At 49.9% G+C, this 22606-nt stretch overlaps 1 protein-coding gene across 26 annotated transcripts in view; it reads right to left on the minus strand.

Annotated features, from left to right (window-relative positions):
- afdna (afadin, adherens junction formation factor a) overlaps positions 1 to 22606 on the minus strand; it is a 79493-nt gene that overhangs the window by 4955 nt on the left and 51932 nt on the right. For 5 of the 26 annotated variants that reach the window (XM_070986710.1, XM_070986707.1, XM_070986702.1 and 2 more), the window contains 14 exons: positions 14243 to 14308; positions 14086 to 14159; positions 12399 to 12517; positions 10583 to 10783; positions 9973 to 10064; positions 9546 to 9743; positions 9231 to 9378; positions 8657 to 9059; positions 8000 to 8247; positions 7697 to 7911; positions 7411 to 7590; positions 6028 to 6066; positions 4382 to 4516; positions 1031 to 1565 (listed from right to left, as the gene is read on the minus strand). In XM_070986710.1, the coding sequence (XP_070842811.1) occupies positions 1031 to 1565; positions 4382 to 4516; positions 6028 to 6066; positions 7411 to 7590; positions 7697 to 7911; positions 8000 to 8247; positions 8657 to 9059; positions 9231 to 9378; positions 9546 to 9743; positions 9973 to 10064; positions 10583 to 10783; positions 12399 to 12517; positions 14086 to 14159; positions 14243 to 14308 (2653 nt within the window). The remainder of the gene's footprint in view (positions 1 to 1030; positions 1566 to 4381; positions 4517 to 6027; positions 6067 to 7410; positions 7591 to 7696; positions 7912 to 7999; positions 8248 to 8656; positions 9060 to 9230; positions 9379 to 9545; positions 9744 to 9972; positions 10065 to 10582; positions 10784 to 12398; positions 12518 to 14085; positions 14160 to 14242; positions 14309 to 22606) is intronic. The other 21 variants (XM_070986724.1, XM_070986729.1, XM_070986725.1 and 18 more) reach the window with 14 other exon arrangements.

Consider the following 22606-nt stretch of genomic DNA (forward strand, 5'->3'; position numbering starts at 1 on the left):
ATTTTAACATCAGCTTGCACAGGCTGAAAATCACGGAGGGATATTTTCGGATTAAAAAACTCTCGACGGCCGCCGACTGACTGCAGTTTGACCGTCTACTGCTGGACATCAGTCCTCTGAAGAGAAGCTGCGATTCATATCATATCATAACATTTGAGAGGAGGAAGCCAAGAACAGCAGATCTCTGAGAGGAAAGACGACTTCTCACCTCCTCAGAGACACGTCTCTTTAGAAGGACGGCTGTGAGGGGCGGCTGCCACTAGGGGGAGCTGTGGCTCAGCAGACAGTTTGAGACGTCCGCAGACAAAGACGAGGACTCGACACACTGCTGCTGTGTGCATTTTTCTGTTCATGAATGAGAGCTGATTCCTGATCGAGTGATTGATGGTGCGTGAAGCCAGTGGTGCGCCTCCTTCCCTTTAAAGCCAACACCGCTAAGCAGAGCCACGGGGGTGGGGTGGGGGAGGGAAGGGGGCAGGCAGGCAGACCGACGGCCGGCCTCGACCCCCGACCCAAGCAGCGACAAACCAGACACAAAGGAGGCGGCGAGCGACAACACCAACAGTACTATGATTGGCTCTGATGGGTCTCAATCTGCAGCGGAAAGTGGTGGCGTGATTATCGATTGCTTTTTCTGTCGGCTACTGCTGATCGGAGGGGGGGGGGGGGGGTGATTGGAGGAAGATGAGGAAGGGGAAATTACCCGTGACAGGAAGAGGAGGAGGAGGTGTTTGAACAAACCAACATAAAAAAAATACACAACAAATACAATCTGATTGGCTTGAGGAGAGGGAGGGAAATTTCCAAACTAACGGACACAAAGTGACGAGCGGAGGGACAAAAAAATGTGGACAGACGTGAAGAAGAAAAAGATGGTGGAAGTGAAAGAACGCCTCTCTACTGAGGACGAGGTCAAACAAAGAGGAGAGCACTACGCAGGGAGTGAATGAAGAAGGAGCGAATGAGAGGGAGGCGCGCGAGCTGCCGAGGGGCCGCGAGCCTGACTCCTCTCTCCTCTCTGCGGCTCTACCTTTAAAGCCTCCGGGGGGGGTGGAGCTGGGTTTGGCAGGAAGGGGGGGGCCTGTACTGTTGGAGTTGTTGATTGGCGGTTGGAACGAGCCAGACAGGAAGATGCCGTCAGAAAGGGGGCGGGGCTTGCGCGCAGTGGGCGGCGGCTGAGGCTTGCTGCGATATGGCGAGGCGGAGGCCGGGAGGTCGCCGTACGACTTCCGGGTCGCCGACAGCTTCACCTGACCTGACTGGCTGCCGCCGCCACTTCCTGCGTCCTCGTCTTCTTCTTCGTCGCCCGCGTAGGAGACGAACTTGGCGGTGTAGAGCGTGTCGGGGGAGGTGACCTGGGTTTTGAGGTAGGAGGTGTTTCTCTGTGGGGGGGGCGGGGGGGTGTTAGTAGGGTTGTGGGGGGCGGGGGGTTGGTAGTCCCGGGGCAGCGGGGGCCGATACAGACCGGCCGGGTCCTCGGGCGTCAGCAGCTTTCTCTCCGCCTCCTCGTGCTGCCGGCGCCGCTCCGCCTCCAGGCGAGTGTAGTACTCCTCCTCCTGTCTCCTCTGGGGGAGGGACAACCTGTTAGTAAGCTCCACTCTCATTGGCTCTCACCTCAGTTAAGGACACTGACTGACTAATCAGCTACAGACACAGCTGGGAACTACTGACCCCACATCAGACTCTTCTGGACCTGATCTGCTCTAACTGGACCACTAGCACTAAGACCACGTCCACCCGGTCCACCCGGTCCACCCGGTCCACCCGGTCCACCACGCTGACCGCTCAAATTCTAACTGAAGCGGCGACTTAAAAGCAGGACAGATCCAGGAAGCAGCTGCTTTTACACTACAGGCAGATATTTTCTTGAAAAACCGTCAAATTAAGCTAATTTAACTGATTAATCGTTTGGTTTCTAAAGTGGGACCAACGGCCCACAAACCAAACGTATTCTTCGTCGTCATGATTTGTCGCTCTGCTCTAAAAACTGCACCATAACCATCAGTTGTAGCCTCCTGAAACAACGTCAGGCCGCCAGCAGAAACCAGCTTATGATTATGTTTCAGAATAAAGTCGGTAACAGTTTCCTAAACGCCGCCTCTGAGCCGGACTCGGACTTGTCCTCTTGTGTAAACAGTGGGGATGAAAATAAACCCTGACCTTTATCGCTGACATATTTTTGTGTATAATAAAGATCATCAACCACACCAAACATCTACTGTCCAACGACTCCACCAACCCAAAGACACCAGAGGAGGAACCTGCTCCTCACGCTCCGCATGACCTACAAACTGCACCCGGAAACCAGGCCTGCTCCCTGGACCACCCGGTCTATGTCCATCCCCCTCCCCTCATGGCTGTGGGTGTGTGTGTGCACAAACTGTGTGTATCCTCAGTTTACACTCTGTGGTTTGTGGGCCGCTCTTTGATTGGGGCCACCCTGAACCTACGCTGTGACGCTGCTCGTCAGCCTGCAGGAATGTGTTTGGATTTCTGGGTTTGGAGCTCGACCAGCCGCTCCGCGTCACATGCGCTCAGTCTTCTCGCGCCGGGTTATCTTGGCGTGTTTTGGTCCGTTTGGTCGTGTGTCGGAAAGGCGACCGCCGCGGGACGCTCTGCGGGTGCGTCCGAGCGGCTCGTGGCGGCTGAATCGGCCGGTCGGAATCTGAAGAAACTGGGAGGGATTAGTGGGTGTGTGGGCGTCGATGAGTGGGCGTCTGAATGTGTACGTATGGATGGCTGAGGGCGGGGATGAGGCAGGTGACTGGGTGTAGCCTTCTGTGTGTGTGTGTGTGTGTGTGTGTGTGTGTGTGTGTGTGTGTGTGTGTGTGTGTGTGTGTGTGTGTGTGTGTGTGTGCATGAACTGAATATAAAGCATGTGGTTTGTGGGGAAAGTGGGAGGGAGGGCGGCATTCCCTGCACAGTTTCTGGAGCGATGGTGGATGGAGATGGTGACAAATCAAACATAAACCTCACAAATCAAAACTGCTTCCCCAAAAAAACAGAAACAACTTAAACTTCCTGACAAACACCGACAACACGATGGGAGTCCCATGCTCAAGGTGGGTGGAGGCACATAACATGACACAGCAACACACCACAGAGGGTGGGGGTGCACAGGATGAGGACATGCAGTTGGACATCTTCACAATACACAAACAGCATCAGATGGACAGTCAGAACATCTTTAAACATCGTCTCTTCCAGCAAAGTTCAACGCAGCTCTGACGCCTGAGCTAACGCTAAAGCTAATGCTAACGCTAAACCCTCTCTGCTGAGACTTGGTGGTGTGATCGGTTATCTACAGCTCACAGGACAAATGCACAGAACAATGGCCTCATGGTGACATCAGTGGACACGATGATAAAACACAGTATGTTTGATTTAACACACCAGACGGAGATGGACGGGTGGAGACCAGATCACACTACTGCTCACTTAAAACCTCCAAAGCACAAAGTGAAATATTTCTCCAACATAATATATACAATTAATATATAATTAATACTACAGCCTAAAATAAACATGGACAGAGGACACAGAGAGGACGTCATTGCAGCGTTCAGTGTGAACAGCAGCTTCAGGAAGGATTAAACTGCTTCACCTGAAACACTTTACATCTATTTTAATTCTATGCTCAATAATCCACAACAACAAAACAAAAACACAACAATAAAAAACCTAAATCTCCTTTTTTCCATAATATTCAGACTCTTTAATATGTAGATTATTGTGAGCAGAATTAACTGCCACAAAAGGATTTTTAATCCATCTTTAATTAAAACTGTGACGCAGCAAAGTGTGGACAGAGTGAGAGGTCTGAATACTTTCAGGAGCCACTGAACATCTGAGGGTTGGACCGATAATTTGAATGTCTTTTGACTGATTTTATCATCCTCATTTTATTCACCTCAGTCTATTTAAAATACTAAAACTGCCTCTTTTTTTTTGAAGGAAATTTGCTCATTGTCTTGTGTCTCTATTGTAAATATGAAGCTACAACCAGCAGCCTGTTAGCTTAGCTTAGCACAAAGACTGGAGACAGAGGGAAACTGCTAGCCTGGCTCTGTCTGAGTCTTCCAGCTCCTCTGCAGACTTTCATAAACTGTCAAATGCTTCCTTCTTATTTTAACTTCACACAGATCTCTAAACTCTCTGTTGAGACACATGATGTGATCTTCACTTAGCGATTCAGTAGGAGATGGGGCTGAATGTTATTTGAAGGGCGTCTCCAGCCTGGTGGTCCAACCCTGACAGACGTCTGCTCCGTCTCGTCCCACCGCGTGGACTGGCTGCCTCACACAGAGCTACAGAGTCATACAGCTGCTAAACATCCTACAGTCTGTGGCCACTGGACTCCTGCAGAGACAGACAAACCGACCTTCTCCTCGGCCTCTCGTTTGGCTCTCTCCTCCTCCCTCCACCTCCTCTCCTCCTCCTGCTTTGCTCGCTCCTCCGCCTCCCGCTTGCGAATCTCCTCCAGCTGCTGCTTACGCCGCCGCTCCTCGTCCTGCAACTGACCACGCACACACGCACGCACACACAGAACATGCCAAAAGGCACACATGCAAACAAAGAAAGAGTTAGTAGAGCGAATGGACGTCGCTCCCACACAGACAGACAGCGTCTCCACGTCCAGCGGCTGCTGGACGGCTAACGTACACTAACATGTTCGTGGCTTTGTCTCACAGGACGGCTCCAGAGGAGAGGAGCAGAGTGCACTGCAAACACATAGCACAGGCAGACACACACGCCGCTGAACATGCACACACCCACAACAACAACAGCAACCGGAACAACAAAACACAGCCAAACACAGCCCCGCCCTCAGCCGTTTCAGGTGCGCTTGATTTACTCTTTAAACAAAACCAAACGCACCTGAAGCGGCTGCGAGCTCAGCGGGCGGCTGCAGAAACGTACTGATAAAACCATCCCAACACAAAGCCAGCGGGACACGGTGACACACAAAACAAGCACGCCCTCTCTGGGCTGGGTGGAGGTTAAAGGGTCCGTTCAACCAAATTATAGAACAATATATTTTGTTTGTGTTAGTTTGGTGTATATTTTACAATTTTTTTTAGATAATAAGAAATAAAAATAACAAAAACTCTATATTCTACTCTTCTATATCTGGATATTTTCTTTTTTAATATATATCTGCCTACTAATATAGGTTTTGTCTTTTCATTATTTATTTCGAATCATTTATTTTATTTCCAATTTGTTTTGTTTTTTTCTTTTTTTTGTTAATAGTATAAACATATATTTGCTATCATGAGCTTCAATATAAACTTATTAACCTCTCTTCCCTCTTTTGTTTTGACTGAGATGTTTTCATCTCTCGTTCATTACACTTTGGCTGAACGGATTCTTTAAAAGAGAACACAAAGAGGCTCAGCTGGTCACACACGGATGGATGGATGGATGGATGGATGGATGGATGGATGGATGGATGGATGGATGGATGGATGGATGGATGGATGGACACCACGACATGACGTGTGGCCCGGCGCAGGCAGCGCTGGGGGCTCACAGGACTTTCATGCATGGATCTGGACCTGGACCCCCTGTAAGCACTCAGCCATGCAGGCTCCACCTCCATATGCACTCAAAACATCACTGCTGACAAGAACCACGCCGCCCGCCGCTCCGCTACGCCGTGAGCACGTCAACGACTGCGCTTCTGTTGCTTTGAGGATTTGAAACACGTGATTCATCATCGCTGAGCAGCAGCTTCGCTCGTCGTCCCTCAGCAGATGTTTTGAGTGGACACGGAGATGGACGGCTTCCCCAGCCAAACAGCATCAAGCATCCCAGGACGCCCCCTCCATGACCGGCTGCTCTTTAGCTAATCATGGCACAGCCCTGCCTCCGGCCCCGGCCCCGCCCCCAATGAAACGACGACAGTAGTCCAGATGGGTGGGGAGAGACAGATAGGAAACACGGGCAGGTGGGCAGCCCAGACAGAAAACAGGAAGTGATGTAAGGGCAGGGGGAGGAAACTCGTCATCAACAGGAAGAACATACCAAGTCTAGAACAGAGATAGCTGGGACAGCATTCTGCTGCTGAAGAAGAAGAAGAGAATAGAGAGTGAGAGGGGGGGCAGAGAGGGAGGGAGGGAGGGAGGGGGGAGAAGGAAATACCCAAAGACTGCAAAGGAGGGTGTGGAGGAGATATCAGTGAAACTAAGTTAGCAAAAAGAGGAGGGGAGGAGGGAGGAGAAACTGAGGAGCAGAATAGAAATAAAAGGGGGGGGGACATACAGTAAAGTGAAAACATTGCTGAAGTTTATTCTTCTCCACTCTGCTTATTATTGGATGTCCTAAATCCACCACATCCGAATCCAGATGACCGCTGCACCACCCAACCACACATTCAACGTCACTGACGGAACTACGGACTTCATGAGTTCAATCAGCCACTTCCTGTTTTCAATTACGTGAAAGGACTCTGGTTCATTCCACATCTCTCTCCTCTGCCTCAGCGGGTGAAATACTGGAAATAAACGTCTCCTCTGATCTGCTGTTCTCATGTTTTAGAGCAGAAGGACGTGAAGTCAGTTTAAAAGTACAACATCAGCTGACATACAGTCACACTCTCAGCCACACCTGGACAGGTTCAACACCTTCCTGCATCCAACCACATCCAACACGCAGTGTACGCTAACACAGCTGCACCCGCCCACGCGCTGCTACACCCAGTCGAACTACAGAAATGAAGGAAATAAAGCAGCGTAAGAAGCTAAAGGCGCGCCGACGCGGTTCGGGTGGAGGAACATAGCGTAAAGGCTGCATGATGCTGGGCATCAGAAAGGACCAATTCTGACTTCATCTCCATCGGATCAGAATCTGATCTGACTTTAAAGCAGCAGAGTCGTGTCTCCTCACGGCAGGACGCAGCTGTGAAGCGCAGACAGACACACTTTACGGTTAGATCACGTGATGTGAACGCGGCAGAACAACATCCTGACCTGCCTGCCCACAACCCTCCCGTCCACCCCTCCAGCCAATCAGATTTAAGCAGCTCAGCATGGCAAAGCGATGACAGAAGCATGTTGCAGATGCACATTGCAGGACATTCATAGTGGGAGCGCCGCCGCAGAGGAAGTCATTTCCCCTGCTGGCGTTTCAAAGCCGGGTCTTTCCTTCCTTTCCTCCTCGTGCACTGATTTGTTTCTTAGCAGCGAGCTGATGGTCATTATTACTCAAAACACAAGTCAGACTTTTATTTTGGCCAAAACAGCCTTTGCGCATGATGCGACTTCCTGTCTCTGTCTTCTCTTCCTTCAGCACTTCCTGTTAATGTATAAATCGCTCTCTTAAGCTTCATCTCTCCTCCTTCAACACTTCCTCCACCCTTTCCATTTCCTGTCCTCCAGTCTCTATCCTTTCCCGCCACCGCCATCTCACCCTGGCTCTCTTCTCGGCTTCCAGCCTCTGCATGATCATCATGGTGTCCACGTCCTCGTCGTCCTCCTCCTCCTCGTCTTCGTCGCTCTGCTTGGACTCCTGCAGCCGTTTCTGGAACTGCCATTCCAGCATCAGCTTCCTGAGGCGGTCGCTTTCCTCCGCCGTTCGCTCCGGCTTGGCCTGGAAAACAGAGTTGGTTCAGACCTGGATCAGGTTGCTCAGCCCACAGAGACAGGTCAGGTGTCAGGTCCCTCTGGGAGGGGAACGGAGCTTAAACCGGGCTCACCTGGAGCTCCTGGATCTCCTTGTCCAGCAGGTCGACGATGTGAAGCTGCTGCTGCTTCTCGGCCTTCTCGCGGGCGTCTCGCTTCCAGGGGTCTGGAGACAGACTGTCGCTGGACGTCAGCTCCTCCTTGCTGATGGTGATGTACTGCAGGTCTCGCCTCTCGATGGTCCGCGGCTGTTGCTGAGGCAGCAGCTCCCTGATCACCGTGTCCATGCCTACGAGGACATCACATCACATTCATCGTGTCTGTGGCTGCAGTTTGCACATAAAAACATCAAATATGAGGAAAGCTTTGACTTTTACCAGTAGGGTTGGGACCACTGGCAGGGGGAGGGACAGCTGAGCGCGGCAGGCTGGCCAGCTTCTCCGGTCTGGATGGGGGAGGCTGGGGCTGTGGGGGGAGGTAGGGCTGGGGCGGCGCAACAGAGGGCAGAGGGGGCTGGTGGTGAGGGGGAGGCATGGATCCTCCGTTGTTGTGAGGTTGGACGGGCATGACGGGGTTGGCCCGGATCTGACCCAGCTTCCTCTCCTGCTCTCTCCTCTTCCTCTCCCTGAAAAATCATCATCATCATCATCATCATCATCATCAGCAGCAGCAGCAGCAGCAGCAGCAGCAGCAGCAGCAGCAGGAATTATTCAGGAGAAAACAAATTAACAAAACATGAAACGATGGTCAAACTGTAGTACATTTACGTTTTTACACTGTACCTGAACAGTATAAAGGTTTTAATGCTGAGCACACTCGAGGGCAGCACCTCCTCATTTCCTTTATCCTTTTCTAAAATACTAAGACTGGTTCAGGCCACATTCTGTCTGTCCTCTTTAGGACATTATAACATGCTTTTTGTGTGCGTAGTAAACTGTTTGGGGGGTATTTTGTATCGTGATCTCCCTCCTGTCCTGTAGGTGGAGCTGTCACTTTGTGTCTGTATGTACAGTGTGTGATATTAAACACCCCACCTCTCTTCCTCCAGCCGAGCTTTCTCCTTCTCATACCAGCGTTGCTGCTCCTCGCGCTTCTTGCGGTCAGCAGCCTGCTGGGCCGTGACGGGAGCAACGGCGGCGGGCGGCGGTGGGAGCGGTAGGTCGGGCTGGGGGTCGTAGGTGTCGTAGGCGTCGGGGTAAGGGGCCGGTGGCGGGGGCGGAGGAGGGGGCAGGTCAGAGCGGGATGGCGGTTGGGCCGGATGCGGCGGCACAGGGTGAGGGGCATTGGGCGTCTTCCACCGGCCCGGCCCCGTCTTCTGGTTCTGGGTCTTGTTGGAGGAGGAGGAGGAGGCGGAGAAGTTGAGGTGCTCCTGACTGGACGTGGACGACTCCAGCGAGGAGGACACCTGCGGCTGTGGGGCCCAGAGTTCAGGACCTCCTGCAGAAACACAGCGTGGACGAGTTCTCAGTTCACAGATTGAGGACAAACGTCAAATCATTGATATCACCTCTGATTACAGTTCAGAGGAACATGTGGAAGCTGAAAACCACTCAGCTGTTATCTCAGTCAGCCTCTGCCTCCTTTACCGGAGGGATCTGTTCTCCTTACCTGGTGGACCTCTCTGGTAGTCCAGATCTCTGTGCTGGTAGTCCAGGTCCCGGTGCTGGTAGTCCTGCTGGTAGAGCTGCTGCATGCGCTCGTCTGGCCTCAGACCTCCTGGCTGGGGGTATAACTCCTCCTGGGAGTGGTTAACCCGCTGAGAGGAGACGAAAACATCAACAACATGAAGGATTCAAACATTCCAAGAACATTTTCTAAGTTTCCAGCTGACTTATACAACGAACAAATACAAATCTTTGGATCTATTTGAGGTATTTTCTGATGAAGCTCAGCCTTCCACACGCCCACGGTCTGCTGTTCTACCTGCATGCTGTTGTGGATGTTGTCGGCCACTGGGAGGCGCTCTCTGTCCTCCATGCCCTGCCAGTGCTGCGAGGGCCCCTGTCCGGGACCGACGACCCGATCCTGGCTCTTGGAGGCCGGGATGGTGAAGTACTCCCTAGGGTAGGTCTGGGTGGGGATGGGGTAGGCCTCTGGACGGGGAGGGGAGGGCTCGTCCTGCTGAACAAAAACAGAATTTACGGACTGAAAAGAAAATATTTGGGACACTTTCCCGAAGCTGAACAGGCAGCACATTGTGTGGAGCTGGTTTGATTCATTCTGGATTTCTCATCTCTGCTCCAGATACTGAGAGTCCTCGAGAGCCGGCGTCGCTCCGGTCTCATCCGGCCTGCCGGAACGCTCCACACACAGACGACACTTCGACAGCATCGATCACACGGTCACTTACGTCTGCACACAGGTTGCCGGTGGACACGGAGGTGATCTTGGTGCCGGGTCCTCCGGGGTACACCGCTTTGCCTGCAGGACTCTGGCCCTGATCTGATGGCAGGGGTGGACAGACAGTTGTTTTAGGACAGTTAACGGCACTCACTGACAAATACAACAATACCCAGAATTAAGCAATGAACATAGGGAGGAAAGCAGTCACCAACAAATCCCAAATTACCCAAACTGGTGACTGAAAGTGGTTTCAGAGACTGTTTTTAAAGACTTCTGCAGACACGGTGTTATTGCCCAACAGCCCTGTGGCACTGATTCCATATCAGGGTGGAGTACTTCAAGAAAAACACCAGCGCAGTTTTACTTCTCTTTCCTATTTCCATCACTGCCTGTGCCAAGTCTGAACCCAGGGCTTGTTACCATACATACTTTCCATTGAGTCTATTAATCTACAGCCTAAAAGAGGGGGGAACGTTCTGGACGTGTTATTAAACTCGTGTCAAAGCCATCCTCAGTCAAGTATTGATCATTTATGGAAGGTGGTCAGGTGTAGTTTAGCACACAGCGGTTAAAATCAGAGCATAAACAAATCAAATCTCGGTCGGTCGGGGGCTCACTGGCGACGTTGGGGCTGGAGCGGTGGTCGGCTCGGTTCTTGAGGAGTCGATCCTCGCTGCTCATCTTCTTTGGTTCAGGGTAGGAGTCCCAGCCGGCCTGCGGGCTCTCCGGAGAGCCGTTCTGCACCGAGCTGTTGTACAGCTCGAAGCCTTCGCTCTTTGGTCGCAGCTTCCCGTTCTTGTCGCGGCCTCGGTCTGATGCTGCAGAGATCAGGATGAAGCAGAGACAGGGAGCGTTTCAGGAAAAAGGGAAAGCACTGCACACTAATCCAGACGATGTAAGAAACTCTAGTTTAATTCCTGTTGGCTCGTATGATGTATGTGAAGCACTTCACTGAGGTGTCCACAAATACCTGATGAACGATGTGTTAATGTTTGTGAATATGAAATAAGAGCTATGCTAACAGCTGATTACTGGCTCTAATTAGCCGCCGACTTTAGCCGCCTTCAGTCTAGCGTGCTAACAGGCAGAGCAGTGGACAATGATCACGCGTCCTGATGTTAACGTCATTACGCTCCCCGGTAATCTGCCCGCTTACAGACAGCAACGACATCAGCTCAGCGTCTTTGTGTCCAGAGCTTCAGACACAGAGGACAGACTCAGCTTGGTCGCTACCTTCTGATGAAGTCCTGACCTCACCTGCAGGCTATTATTGGCTGGAGGCTACACCCCCACTGTCCAAAGAAGAAGAAAGCAGACAGAGGGCAGCGTCACACCACCACACACTCCTCTTCAGAGGTGGTGATGGGAGGGATTACTGCTGGAACGTCCACAGGACTCCTCTTGTGGACCAGGTTTGCTCCTCTGAGCGAAGTCACGCCCTCAGTCTGTGAGGATCTACACTTCTAACATCATGTTGACTGAAGAATGAGCCGCGTCCTTCACCGCCTGGCGGTTAAACCTCTGTCTGCTCTGGAAAACACACTGTGGTCGAGGGAATTTGGGAGAAACACCCCTTCAGCGTCATCCTGGACCACAGACCGGCCCGGCCAGAAGACTTCCTTAATGAATCTGGGGTCACATTCCAGCAGACAAAGACCAGCACACAGCCAGACAACCCAGTAAACGCCATGCCGTGTGTGTGTGCGTGCGTGTGTGTGGAGGCACATGCAACACACACACACACATATCTGGCTGTGGCCACAAACACTCATTATATCCTTCAGTCTGCTCGCTGCTCTTTTACTGTGCTAGCGAGAAGACAACAAGGACACAGTGTGTGGAAGTCTGCTTCTCTGCCTTCATCCACAGCAGCGAATCTGTGGCAGCAGCTGACGGTGGAGCTCACAATGGTCCATTGACTGAAGCCATTAAACAGCCACAATCTGCAGCGCTCAGGAAGCCACATTTACGATCCGTTTAAACGCCTTTCAGGACTCTTATAATAGTCCTAATTGTCAAATAGTGTTTAATGGAAAACAGCTTGAACTTCCACTGTACTCAAAGCAGACCTGCATTACTGATTACACATTATTTGATCAATTAATTGGTTCATTGTTATTAAATATCTAAAAACGGAGAAAGAGCCCAGCATAAATATTTAGATCACAAGCCAACAGCTGTTCGACCAACAGTCCCAGAACTAAATATTTCATTTTCCTGGTTCTTTTCTGCTCATTTATTTTCCTTCCACTGAAACTTTGGCTGATGAACAAAGTGTTTAAACTTAATGAATCATAAACTTAATGCAGATACAAAGCTCTTCAAAATCATGAGGAAAAACAGACACGTGTGTGTGTGTGTGTGTGTTTGTGTGTGTGTGTGTGTGTGTGTGTGTGTGTGTTTGTGTGTGTGTGTGTGCGTGCGCGCTCTCACCTCTGGGCATCATTGGGCTGGGCTGGTTGAGAAGCGTGGCCAGGCCGTGGTAAATGGCACCCTGCTTGGCGACCTCCAGAGTCACCACTGAGCCCGTCCTCGTCATCAGCTCTGCCGCCCTGAGGGGGGGAGGGAGAGGGGGAGAGAGAGAGAGAGAGAGAGAGAGAGAGAGAGAGAGAGAGAGAGAGAGAGAGAGAGAGAGAGAGAGAGAGAATATGACACTTACTTCATCTGATGTGACACACAAACTGCTCTCAGTCTGTCTATAACACACCTTCCTATTCAAACCTCTAGTTTAACTGTATTGATCTCCATCGTTACAGTGATCAGAACATGATTTCAGCTAAACGTCGTTAGTGCACTCATGTGAGTCATTATGGGAAACGCTGGTCAAGTCTGTGTCTGCTGCCTCCCAGCAGGCAGGAAACAAACCAGAGGACCTTCATCGAGGGGCAGGGATTATATCTGTCACTGCCAGAGACTCACTTCACTTTAATTTGGGTTCAATCCTGCTGTCACACACACACACACACACACACACACACACACACACACACACACACACACACACACACACACACACACACACACACACACACACACACACACACACACACACACACACACACACACACACACACACACACACACACACACACACACACACACACACACAGTACCCATGTTCTTCAACAGCCACATGTGCACATAGCTTTAACCAAAGCTATAAATAACTGAAGGGCAGATCGTCATGTGTGTTTGAGTGGATGGGAGTCGGGGAACATCGGCCTCTTGATGATGAGCAGCGAACGGGCTCTGAACACACATGTGGAAATATCACAGGAACGTGTTTCAGACCTAAATCATGTTTAACCTCAAACCTGAGGGCGAAGCCTGCAGGAGGGGGAGAGGAGACGACCACAGGGTGACACCGCCGACCACGACGCTCAGAGGAAAGCGTCTGATTAGCTCTGAGCTGATGTTCTGTGAACTGGGCGGCCACGCCCAGCTGCTACCTGCACGCTAAAGCGTTTAACCACTGATTCGTAAATCCAGTTTGACCTGATGGAGACAACAACCCTGAACATCAAGCCTGTACACGCTGAGGGATAAATGGATTAATGTGAGCGGGGCGTTAGCCGCCCAGCGCTCGCTGCTGTTTCCAAAACACACACACCCTCTTTCTGCTGCTGTGTGTGTCCCAGACATGTCGGAAACTTTGTCTTTTTACAAGGACAAACGGGACGCAACTGCCTCAAAGCAAGAACGGCCTCAAGCCTGAGGTTTGCAGGATGTGGTCACCTGGTGTCACATCAACATGCTTTACTTCAAATGTTTTTAATTCTCTAAATAGACTCTGGACAGAGTTTCATCATGGCCTGACCGTAAACACGTCAGCGCTGTGCGGTGGGTGGCTGAGCGGATGGAGAGAAAAATAACGTGCGCCCGCAGCGACTCCCTGCTGCCTGCAGATAGACGACTGGATGCCGCGAAGGTTTAATCATTATTCACATGTGCCAGCTGGGAAGTTCTCATTCCTAATTTGCGATTGGAAATCAGTCAAGCTGGCATCACATTAAATGATTTCTGGGCACTGAAGCATTCAAATTCTTCCTCCAGCGAAATGAAATGGCCAAAAAAAACCATCTTAAGACTTAAAAACAGCAGCACGGCCGCTGTGTCTTACCTCTCTTGTGATAGGCCGACCAGACTGCGGCCGTCCACGCTCAGCAGCTGGTCACCTGCAGCCAATCGGCCGTCCTGCAGAAACACAAACACACAGAATGAGTGGCCGCTCTTCCTCACGCTCTTCCATCGTGGTTCCTCTTCACGTGCATACGAACCACATCAGCTGCTCCTCCTTTGACCACGGACTTGATGTAGATGCCCAGCTTCTCCTGACCGGCACCCTGCAGAGACACAGACAGAGTCCACCTCAGGAAGTCTGCTGACATTCAGACGCTCAGTTTGAAAAGATCACAAGAGGCAAACATAAACGAGACAAACAACGTTAAAGCCCACACAGAACTCTCCTCCTCATGGTGTCGTGACGTCTTTGTGGCCTCGAAAGTGGTTTTGTTTGTACTCGTGTGGCTTTTTTCTCCATTTTCACTGAACATGTTGCAGCGTAAACACACTTTCAATCTCAGGTTCAGACTCACTCTGAGGGGATGATGTGAAATCAGCCCCAGTGGAGGGTCTGCAGACTGACGGACAATGGATGACTCTGCTTTGGATGGACGCTCGTCTCTATCACAAGTTACCTTTTCATTGTTATCATTTTATCATTATCACGAGACGCTTTCTCCACATCACAGCAAGTCATAATAAGCTGCTCTGAGACACCGCACAGTGTTTCAAATACTGGAAAAACATCTGACAGAATGAACTGTGAAAGATTTCAAATGGATTGAAAACCACAGGACGTCTGTGTTTCTCTGCAGAACGTGTTAAAATATACTTTGGCAGTGGTTAATATACCTGAGCAGCCCGTCCAAGTGAAGCCTGCGAGTGGGAAAGGCTGCTGCACGAAGGATGAAGAAGAAACAAACTTTCCTGAGCGAGGTGCTGAAACAATCTGCTCCAACAGGAGACACTATGGTGGACGTAAAGACTGCTGGGAAATGAAATGAGCGACAGCGGGAGATAACGGTTTGTGCTTCGTTCATGAAGCTTCAGTCCAGCACACCTACAGCACGCTCTGCAACGCTCCAGGCACACTGCACAGCCTGGACAGGCTCCAACAGGTCGCCCGACACCTGACCGTCTCAAGACGTTATGAGGTCTGATCCCGACAGAAACACCAGCAGCACTGACTCTAAAAACACACATCGACACAGAGCCATTACAGAGCGCTGACACTGAGCAGAGCAGCTCGGACTGGACGCGTTCAGCGTCTCCTGAAAGCCAGGCCTCTTTTATCTGAGGTAACAAGTTCACCAGCACGTCCAACTGAAACCTTCATGGACAACCGGCAGCAGTTAAACACATTCCCCAGTGTTTCCATGTTTGGTTTCCTGCTTATATTCCACGTTTCTTTGCTGGATTCTGGTGATATTTGCTGCAAACGGTCAAACCTCCACACAGGAATCTGTCCACATTTACTTCACGTCATAATATTTACCTGAAACCAAATCCTTTCTTTACCGAGTAGCAACAGAGAACAGAGAGCGGAGCAGAAACACACACCAGGCAGAGCTTCTGTGTGTGTGTGTGTGTGTGTGTGTGTGTGTGTGTGTGTGTGTGTGTGTGTGTGTGTGTGTGTGTGTGTGTGTGTGTGTGGTTTTCTGGTGAAGCGGGGGGGTCTGCAGTACAGCAGAGTGCTGGCGTGTTGTCAGACGTATCACACGCTTTCTTTGCCGTCTTGTTGACGATGAACTGATGAACTTTCTCTAACGCTGAAGACATCTCTTGATGTCTTTCAGACTTTAGACCAAACAGGAAGCTTCAGCACACACACACCGCCGAGACATTAAGAGTCGCAGCATGTCTGTAAACTCGCTCATAAAACTGTGGAGTGGATTAAAAAGAGTCCTAATTGCTGCCATCCGTCAGACCTGGCAACGTGGCACAGAGAGTGTGTGTGTGTGCGTGCGTGTGTGTGTGTGTGTGTGTGTGTGAGAGACAGGGGTTACACTCAGGTTAATAGCTCTTACTGTTTGCAGGTCACATGTATTAACGGTTTCATCAGCGTAGTGGAGAAGATAAAGACGGCAGCAGGTTCTGCAGCGCCCACCAAATTAAACAGAAGACTTTTAACGACCTTTTTTAAAGCACAGAGACAGAGAGTCCAGTTTACTGCATGTTTCTACACTGATCAAAGAAGGACGGAGAACCAGAGGGGACAAGAAGGCCTATGAATATTTATGAAGTACATGAATTTACTGACAACTGTGTCATATTTTTGTACTGAAAAGCTGCATACAACAAAACTCTGAAAATGATGAAAAGGAGGAGGAGGAGAGAGAGAAGGAGGAGAAGAAGGAGAAGAAGAGGGGGGACTAGAACAAGAATAAGAAGAATTAGGAGGAGGAGGAGGACTAGAAGAAGGAGGACGAGAAGAAGAAGAAGAAGAAGAAGAAGAAGAAGAAGAAGAAGAAGAAGAAGAAGAGCTTTGTAAATGTAGTTTAAGATGTTTTTGGACAGATTCAGACTGTTAAAGGCCTTCAGACGCCCTGAAGTTGCTGCTCTTCATAAACTCTCAGCACACAGTTCATTTCGTCGCAGCTCTGAAGCTTCAGATCACATCAGACAGAGTTTTTAATCTTTGTCATTAAATCACTGGTGTTTTCTTCATTCGGGACAGAAACATCGACGTGATTGGACCCAGAGCTCCAGAGCTGCTGCTGCTGAACAGACTTCATTCTGACATTTTCTCAAGTTGAAAACTGGATTCTAAAAATCTTTAAGTCTATTTCGAGCTCTAAGCATTTAACCATCTGTTTCACATCACTTCAATCGCTCTGGCTCATAATTAGCAGTTAATTTGTGTTTTCTCCACATGTTTAATAATCACCTTGGCTGCTGATTGTCGGCTCGCTGCATGAGGACTTTGTTCGCTGTGAATGCTGCGATCAGTGAGTTCCTGCAGCAGTAAACAACTTTTGAATATGCGGAGACATAAAAATGTGAGTTCAAACAGATCAGTTTGTTGTGAACAACAATGAGCTTTGTGCTGACTTGTCATCTAAATCAAACAAATACATTCCTCAGATTTCCCTCTGCGCCGCAGAGTTTTGCCAAATGGGATCCGAGTGCGAGCGAAAGCTGGAGTTCAGACATCGTTTCTCAAATTACTCGCATTTTTAACGGCTGTGCCTCCATACAAGGAAAAGTCAAAAGATCCTTTGAGTGCGTGTCGATGTTATAATGAGGCTGGATTCATGCAGGCACGGACTTCCTGTGAGTGACATTAAGATGAGAAGAACAGTGAATCATTCTGGCTGTTTCATGTCTGCTGCACATTACAGACGACATTAAAGAGCCTGTTTCAGATGCAGCCACAGCCTCATGGATTCATCCAGAATGAGGACTGGGGCGCCAAATCAGGCTCCACAGACACTCGAGGGACTTCCCTGAATCCCTGGAGGACATTTGGAGGGACTTTTAGCAATTTGGAGGGGTCCCAGAGGGGATTCAGAAGTAAACCTGCAGTGCAAAGATGCATGAATCTACTGCATCGCTCTGAGTTTGGAAGGCTGAATTCAGCACAACACGCCGTCCTTTAATGCCATGAACCGACTCAGCAGCAGCCTGAAACATGAAGCCAGCGCGACCAGCAGCTCCTCAAACGGCCACTCGAGGCTGCCTCCAAAAACGAGCCAGTCCCCATAGACCCCCATATTAAAATCTCCACGAATACAGCTTGAAGGTTTCATGTGAAGCAGCTTTTCTTCAAAAAACAAAAAGCGTGTTCTTGTTCTTTCAGTTAGCCTGGGAGAATATCTGGAGTACCTGAGGGAGCTTTACTGCCTGATTTACTGCGTTTTAATGGACAGCTGCACAAATCAAGCGCACCTTAAAGCTGTCGGGCCTCTTTTAGAGTGACCTGAAGGAGTCAGACGCTTTAAATGTGACTTTAATAACAAACGCTGAACACCTCATCGGCGGCGGTTACACTTGACTGCTTTTTTAAATGCAAACATCCCGTCACGTCGGGACACACGTGCTGTCAGACCTTTATGGCCTCTGATCACACGTTGGTGGCGTTCGAGGTGTATTTGGATACGCTGGAGGCTTGCTGTGGTCCTGAGGTGAGCCTCGCTGGCTGAACGCCCAGACTCCCCTCTGAGCACAAGCCTGTAAAAGAGCCGAGGAGTAAACGGCTGAAAGTGTTCTTGCAGAAAGTGCAATATACAAATAAAAGAAAGGCCTCCTTTACCCATTAATGCATCGACATACAGCACATGTGACGGCCTCTTCGGTCAGATTCGGGGCATCTGATGCAGCAGAGTCACAGTGATGTGACGCTCGATCTGCAGCTGACTCACGCTGAGAAGCATCTCCAGCAGATCCTCAGAAAGAGCGAGCGTCACGTCCGTCTGACACACAGCTGACAAACACCGCTGCTAATGCGGGCTGGCGACACACCAAGATTACAGCCAACAGTGTTAATACATGTCAGTCCGCCTCCTGGAGCCTCTTCTGAGGTTATGAACCACTAAGAGGCAGTTTGGAAGTGGGCGTGGCTTGAAGGTAATGAGCGACTCGAGCAGATCAGACACCTTCTCTGGACTCTGTGCATGCAGACTGTGGCTGACTGACATCCTCTTGATTCTCCTGTTTTGCTTTTGTTGCACCAGTTATTCTTCAGTAAAAGCAATTTCATGACTTCAGAAAGTTTGCAGTATAAAGCCGCACCCAACTTTAACCTGAGAGGATGCCTGCTGAGCCAAAATAACTGATAACACCTGCGTGGGTGGACAGAGGAAGGTTAACTTTAACCCCTTTAACGCTGGACAAACAGCCACCGACACACACTCACATCTGGTCTTTGTCTCCAGTGGAAAAGGGGACAATGAGCCTTCAAACTCGGGTCAAAGCCGTATTTTGTCCTTTAAACAGACGACGTGTGGTCGTCGCTGATAGCACACGCAGATATTAGGTGTTACAACCTGGTCAGCGTGACAGCTGCTGCAGTACTTTTACACCACTAAGAACTACTTTTTATTAGTAAATGTTCACTTCGCAGTAATCTAAGTCAGCTGCACGACACTGCGACAGGCATGAGAGTTGTGACATTACAAACAGTATGAAAGCCACAAAAGGCCAGTTTGAAGCGCCTGCTGCTCTGTAAAGAGCGTTTCTGGCTGCTTCTTTAGCACAGCGCTGCCTGCAGCGTGTTTGCACTCCCTGCCACAGAGCCTGCATGGAAATAGAAAGAGGTAACTATAATCTAGGGGAATACAGTTTTCCCACAGGTCAAAAATACACTCGGGGAGGTTTCCTCCTACTGTCAAGCCACTTCCATCACAGAGCAGCAGCTGCTCTGACTCTCCCAGAGCGGCTCGGCACTTCAGACCGAGGGGATGAAGATAAACCCAGTGTTCGCTGAGTCACTCACAGGTTTCACACCTGGACGAGCTTTGGCCTGTTCACAGTCTGGACCTGCTGACAGCCACTTCAGCTCCAGCTGTTTGGGACGCGTCCACACAGAGCAGTCCTGTTTATTTGAGGCGTTTAGGAAACACCTGCAACGCCGTCTAGATCAAATTCAAGCTGATGTTGACAGCACAAAACCTCCATCCATCAAACTGTGTTCAACAATTCAAAGTTCTAACCTGTCAGAAGGGCTCAAAACACACAAGGGAAGCTGCTGGTGTGAAAGTCCAAAAATCCATCTGTGAGGTCATAACTGCTGTGCCTGATGTGTGGAAAACAGTGTTTCATCAGTCACAGAGCAGCAGCTCCTCATCATCAAAGCAACTTCACTCTTCGTCATGACAAAGGAACCATGATATTTTGAACGTCGTGGAAGCTGTCGTAAAGACAGGAAATGGTTTTCAGAGTAAGCATAGAAGAAGAGGACAGCGTGCACGTCTCTTTTCCAGCGAGGACGTGTCAGCTTCACACTAAGCTGCCAAATGGTTTCATAATGAGGCCGAGATGTACGAACGCTCTCTCCACACACACCTTGTAAACACCTCCAGCAAAAAAGCTTTACAGGAAAGCCAGTGTGTGTGTGTGTGTGTGTGTGTGTGTGTGTGTGTGTGTGTGTGTGCGGCACATCCTCCCATTGTTCCAGGCCTCATGGGGGGTACGCGTCTCATGTCATTGTTCCACTTGCAGTTCCATTCGGTCAGTAAACAAACAAACACACAGTCAATGCTTCAAACAGACCAAACGCAGCTGAGTTTTTGAGTCTGAGCAGCATAAAAACTTTCCTCAACTCGCTCACGTTTTGGTGAATTTCAGTAATTTCACGCTGCAGTACAAAGACCAGGCAGAATAAATGACTGCAGACCTTTCCAGATGATCGGGGACTGCTGGTGAATTCTCCACGACAATCGAACATCACAATGCAAATCTCCATTTAAATAAAAGCTGTTTTTCTTGAAAGGACTCGACACTGCGCAGTAATGTCCTCCATGGTGCTGCCGACTGAAAAGACGAGTTGGAATTGTAACTTTACACCATGAAGTGCTTTGAATATACCGCACACACCAGATACACCCTGAACGCTGCTCTAGCAAGCGAGACAATCCCCAATAAGCGCAGCAGAAGAAGGAGAAGAAAACTACACGATTTCTGAATGGAGTTTGGTGTGCACCTCTCCCTTGAATTAAAATGTGTCACGTTTCTGAGAAACTTGGATTGCAACGCTCTGCAAATTGAGCTGAGCTGAGCAGAGAGAATGTTCTGTTCTTTACTGTGACAGACAAATGAGTAAACACAGCAGCGCAGGAGGAGGAGGAGGAGGAGGAGGAGGAGGAGGAGGTGGAGAAGGAGGAGGAGGAGGAGGAGGAGGAGGAGGTGGAGTGCTCCCCAAGTTGGGAGTTGTGGAATGCAATACCATGTACCACCCACCCACACACACACACACACACACCCACACACACACACCCACACACACACACACACACACACACACACACACACAGGTTTGACGGGTAGAGTATTTTTAGATTTAGATTTTTGCTAAAGGATGACATGAATACTATCCAATGAACTGACTGGACTGAGCACAGGCCTGAAATGCGTGTGTGTTTTCACCGCCTGCGTCTCGTGTGTACCTTAGTTTAACCATTAGCAGAGCGGCCCTGAAAGCAAACAGGTGACAAACCCGGAGGCCGTCACACTGCAGGGTGCACGATAAATCCACATCGATCTGCTGCTCTTCACATTTCAACACTCAACCAGCTGCTGGTGCACGCTCCAGCAGAGCCATCAGAGCAGCGTGTGAACCAGTAAGAGAGGATCACGACGTGTGGAGCATACGAAGGAATCTGGTCCGTCGAGAAACGAGCGAACAGAACGTACAGACTCTTCATCCTGCTTCCACGAGCACACACACCTTAAAATCACTTTTTATATTTAGCTCCTTCAAAAACAACAGCAGAGAGAGCAGATGATGAAGAACCTCACACAGTAAGACTTTCTTTGTCCATCTTTAACACACACACACACACACACACACACACACACACACACACACACACACACACACACACACACACACACACACACACACACACACACACACACACACACACACACACACACAAAAGAGCTGTTACCTGGTCTTTCCTGCCCACCACAGAAAACCACATGTTGCAGCCACTCGTCAGCGTCGTCCACACCAGTTCACACTGGGATGTCCAGACTGGGACGCACACAAGCCTACACACCTTTTATCCCAGAGAGCACTTCAACCTGCTAACATGCACCGACAAGTCCCAAACCTCCCAATTACACCGGCGGGGAGTGATCCATTCAGCTGAACGTCTGCGTTTAAAATCACTATTTACGGCTGGAAACGAGGGACAAAAAAGAAACAGGAAGTCCTGCAAGCGTCGCAAAAATAAGAGGGAATTCAGTGCCAGCCATTTGAAAAAGCTGGATTTATTAAACAGTTCGTATAAAAGCCAGTGGTGTAATTTTAAAAAGCTGTGTAAATTCCAGCACTTGTGGTGAAACGGACGCAGTAAATTCCTCAAATGTTCCCGAGTGCAGAAAAATTCCTCCACCAGCTCTGAACTGTTAAGAAACAGGATCCAGGCGGCGATCCAGAGGTGAAGCGTCGGCCGGGACGCCGGCTGGGCAGACTGAGGTGGAGCGCTGCTGCAGCTCCACCAGGCAAATACCACACACACACACGCACGCACGCAAACACGCACACACACGCGCACACACACACACACACACACACACACACACACACACACACACACACACACACACACACACACACACACACACACACACACACACACACACACACACACAAGCATAGAGTTATATAACAGGACAGAGCTCAGCTCAGTTTACCCAGAATTCAAGCAGCTGTTTGACTCTACCTGCCTTTCCCATCAGACACACACACACGCGCACACACACGCGCACACACACAGCTCTGAAAGTAAACACAGCGAGGAGGCTTCCTCAGTAAGTTCTTCCTTCCCGCTCTTCCCCCACACACACTCTGCACACACACTCAGGAAAGCTCTCGCCTTCAGCAGGAAACTGAAGAAGAGAGCGAGTCCTCGAGT

The sequence above is a fragment of the Chaetodon trifascialis genome, chromosome 19, assembly GCF_039877785.1.
Source record: "Chaetodon trifascialis isolate fChaTrf1 chromosome 19, fChaTrf1.hap1, whole genome shotgun sequence".
Classification (NCBI taxonomy): Eukaryota; Metazoa; Chordata; class Actinopteri; order Chaetodontiformes; family Chaetodontidae; genus Chaetodon; species Chaetodon trifascialis.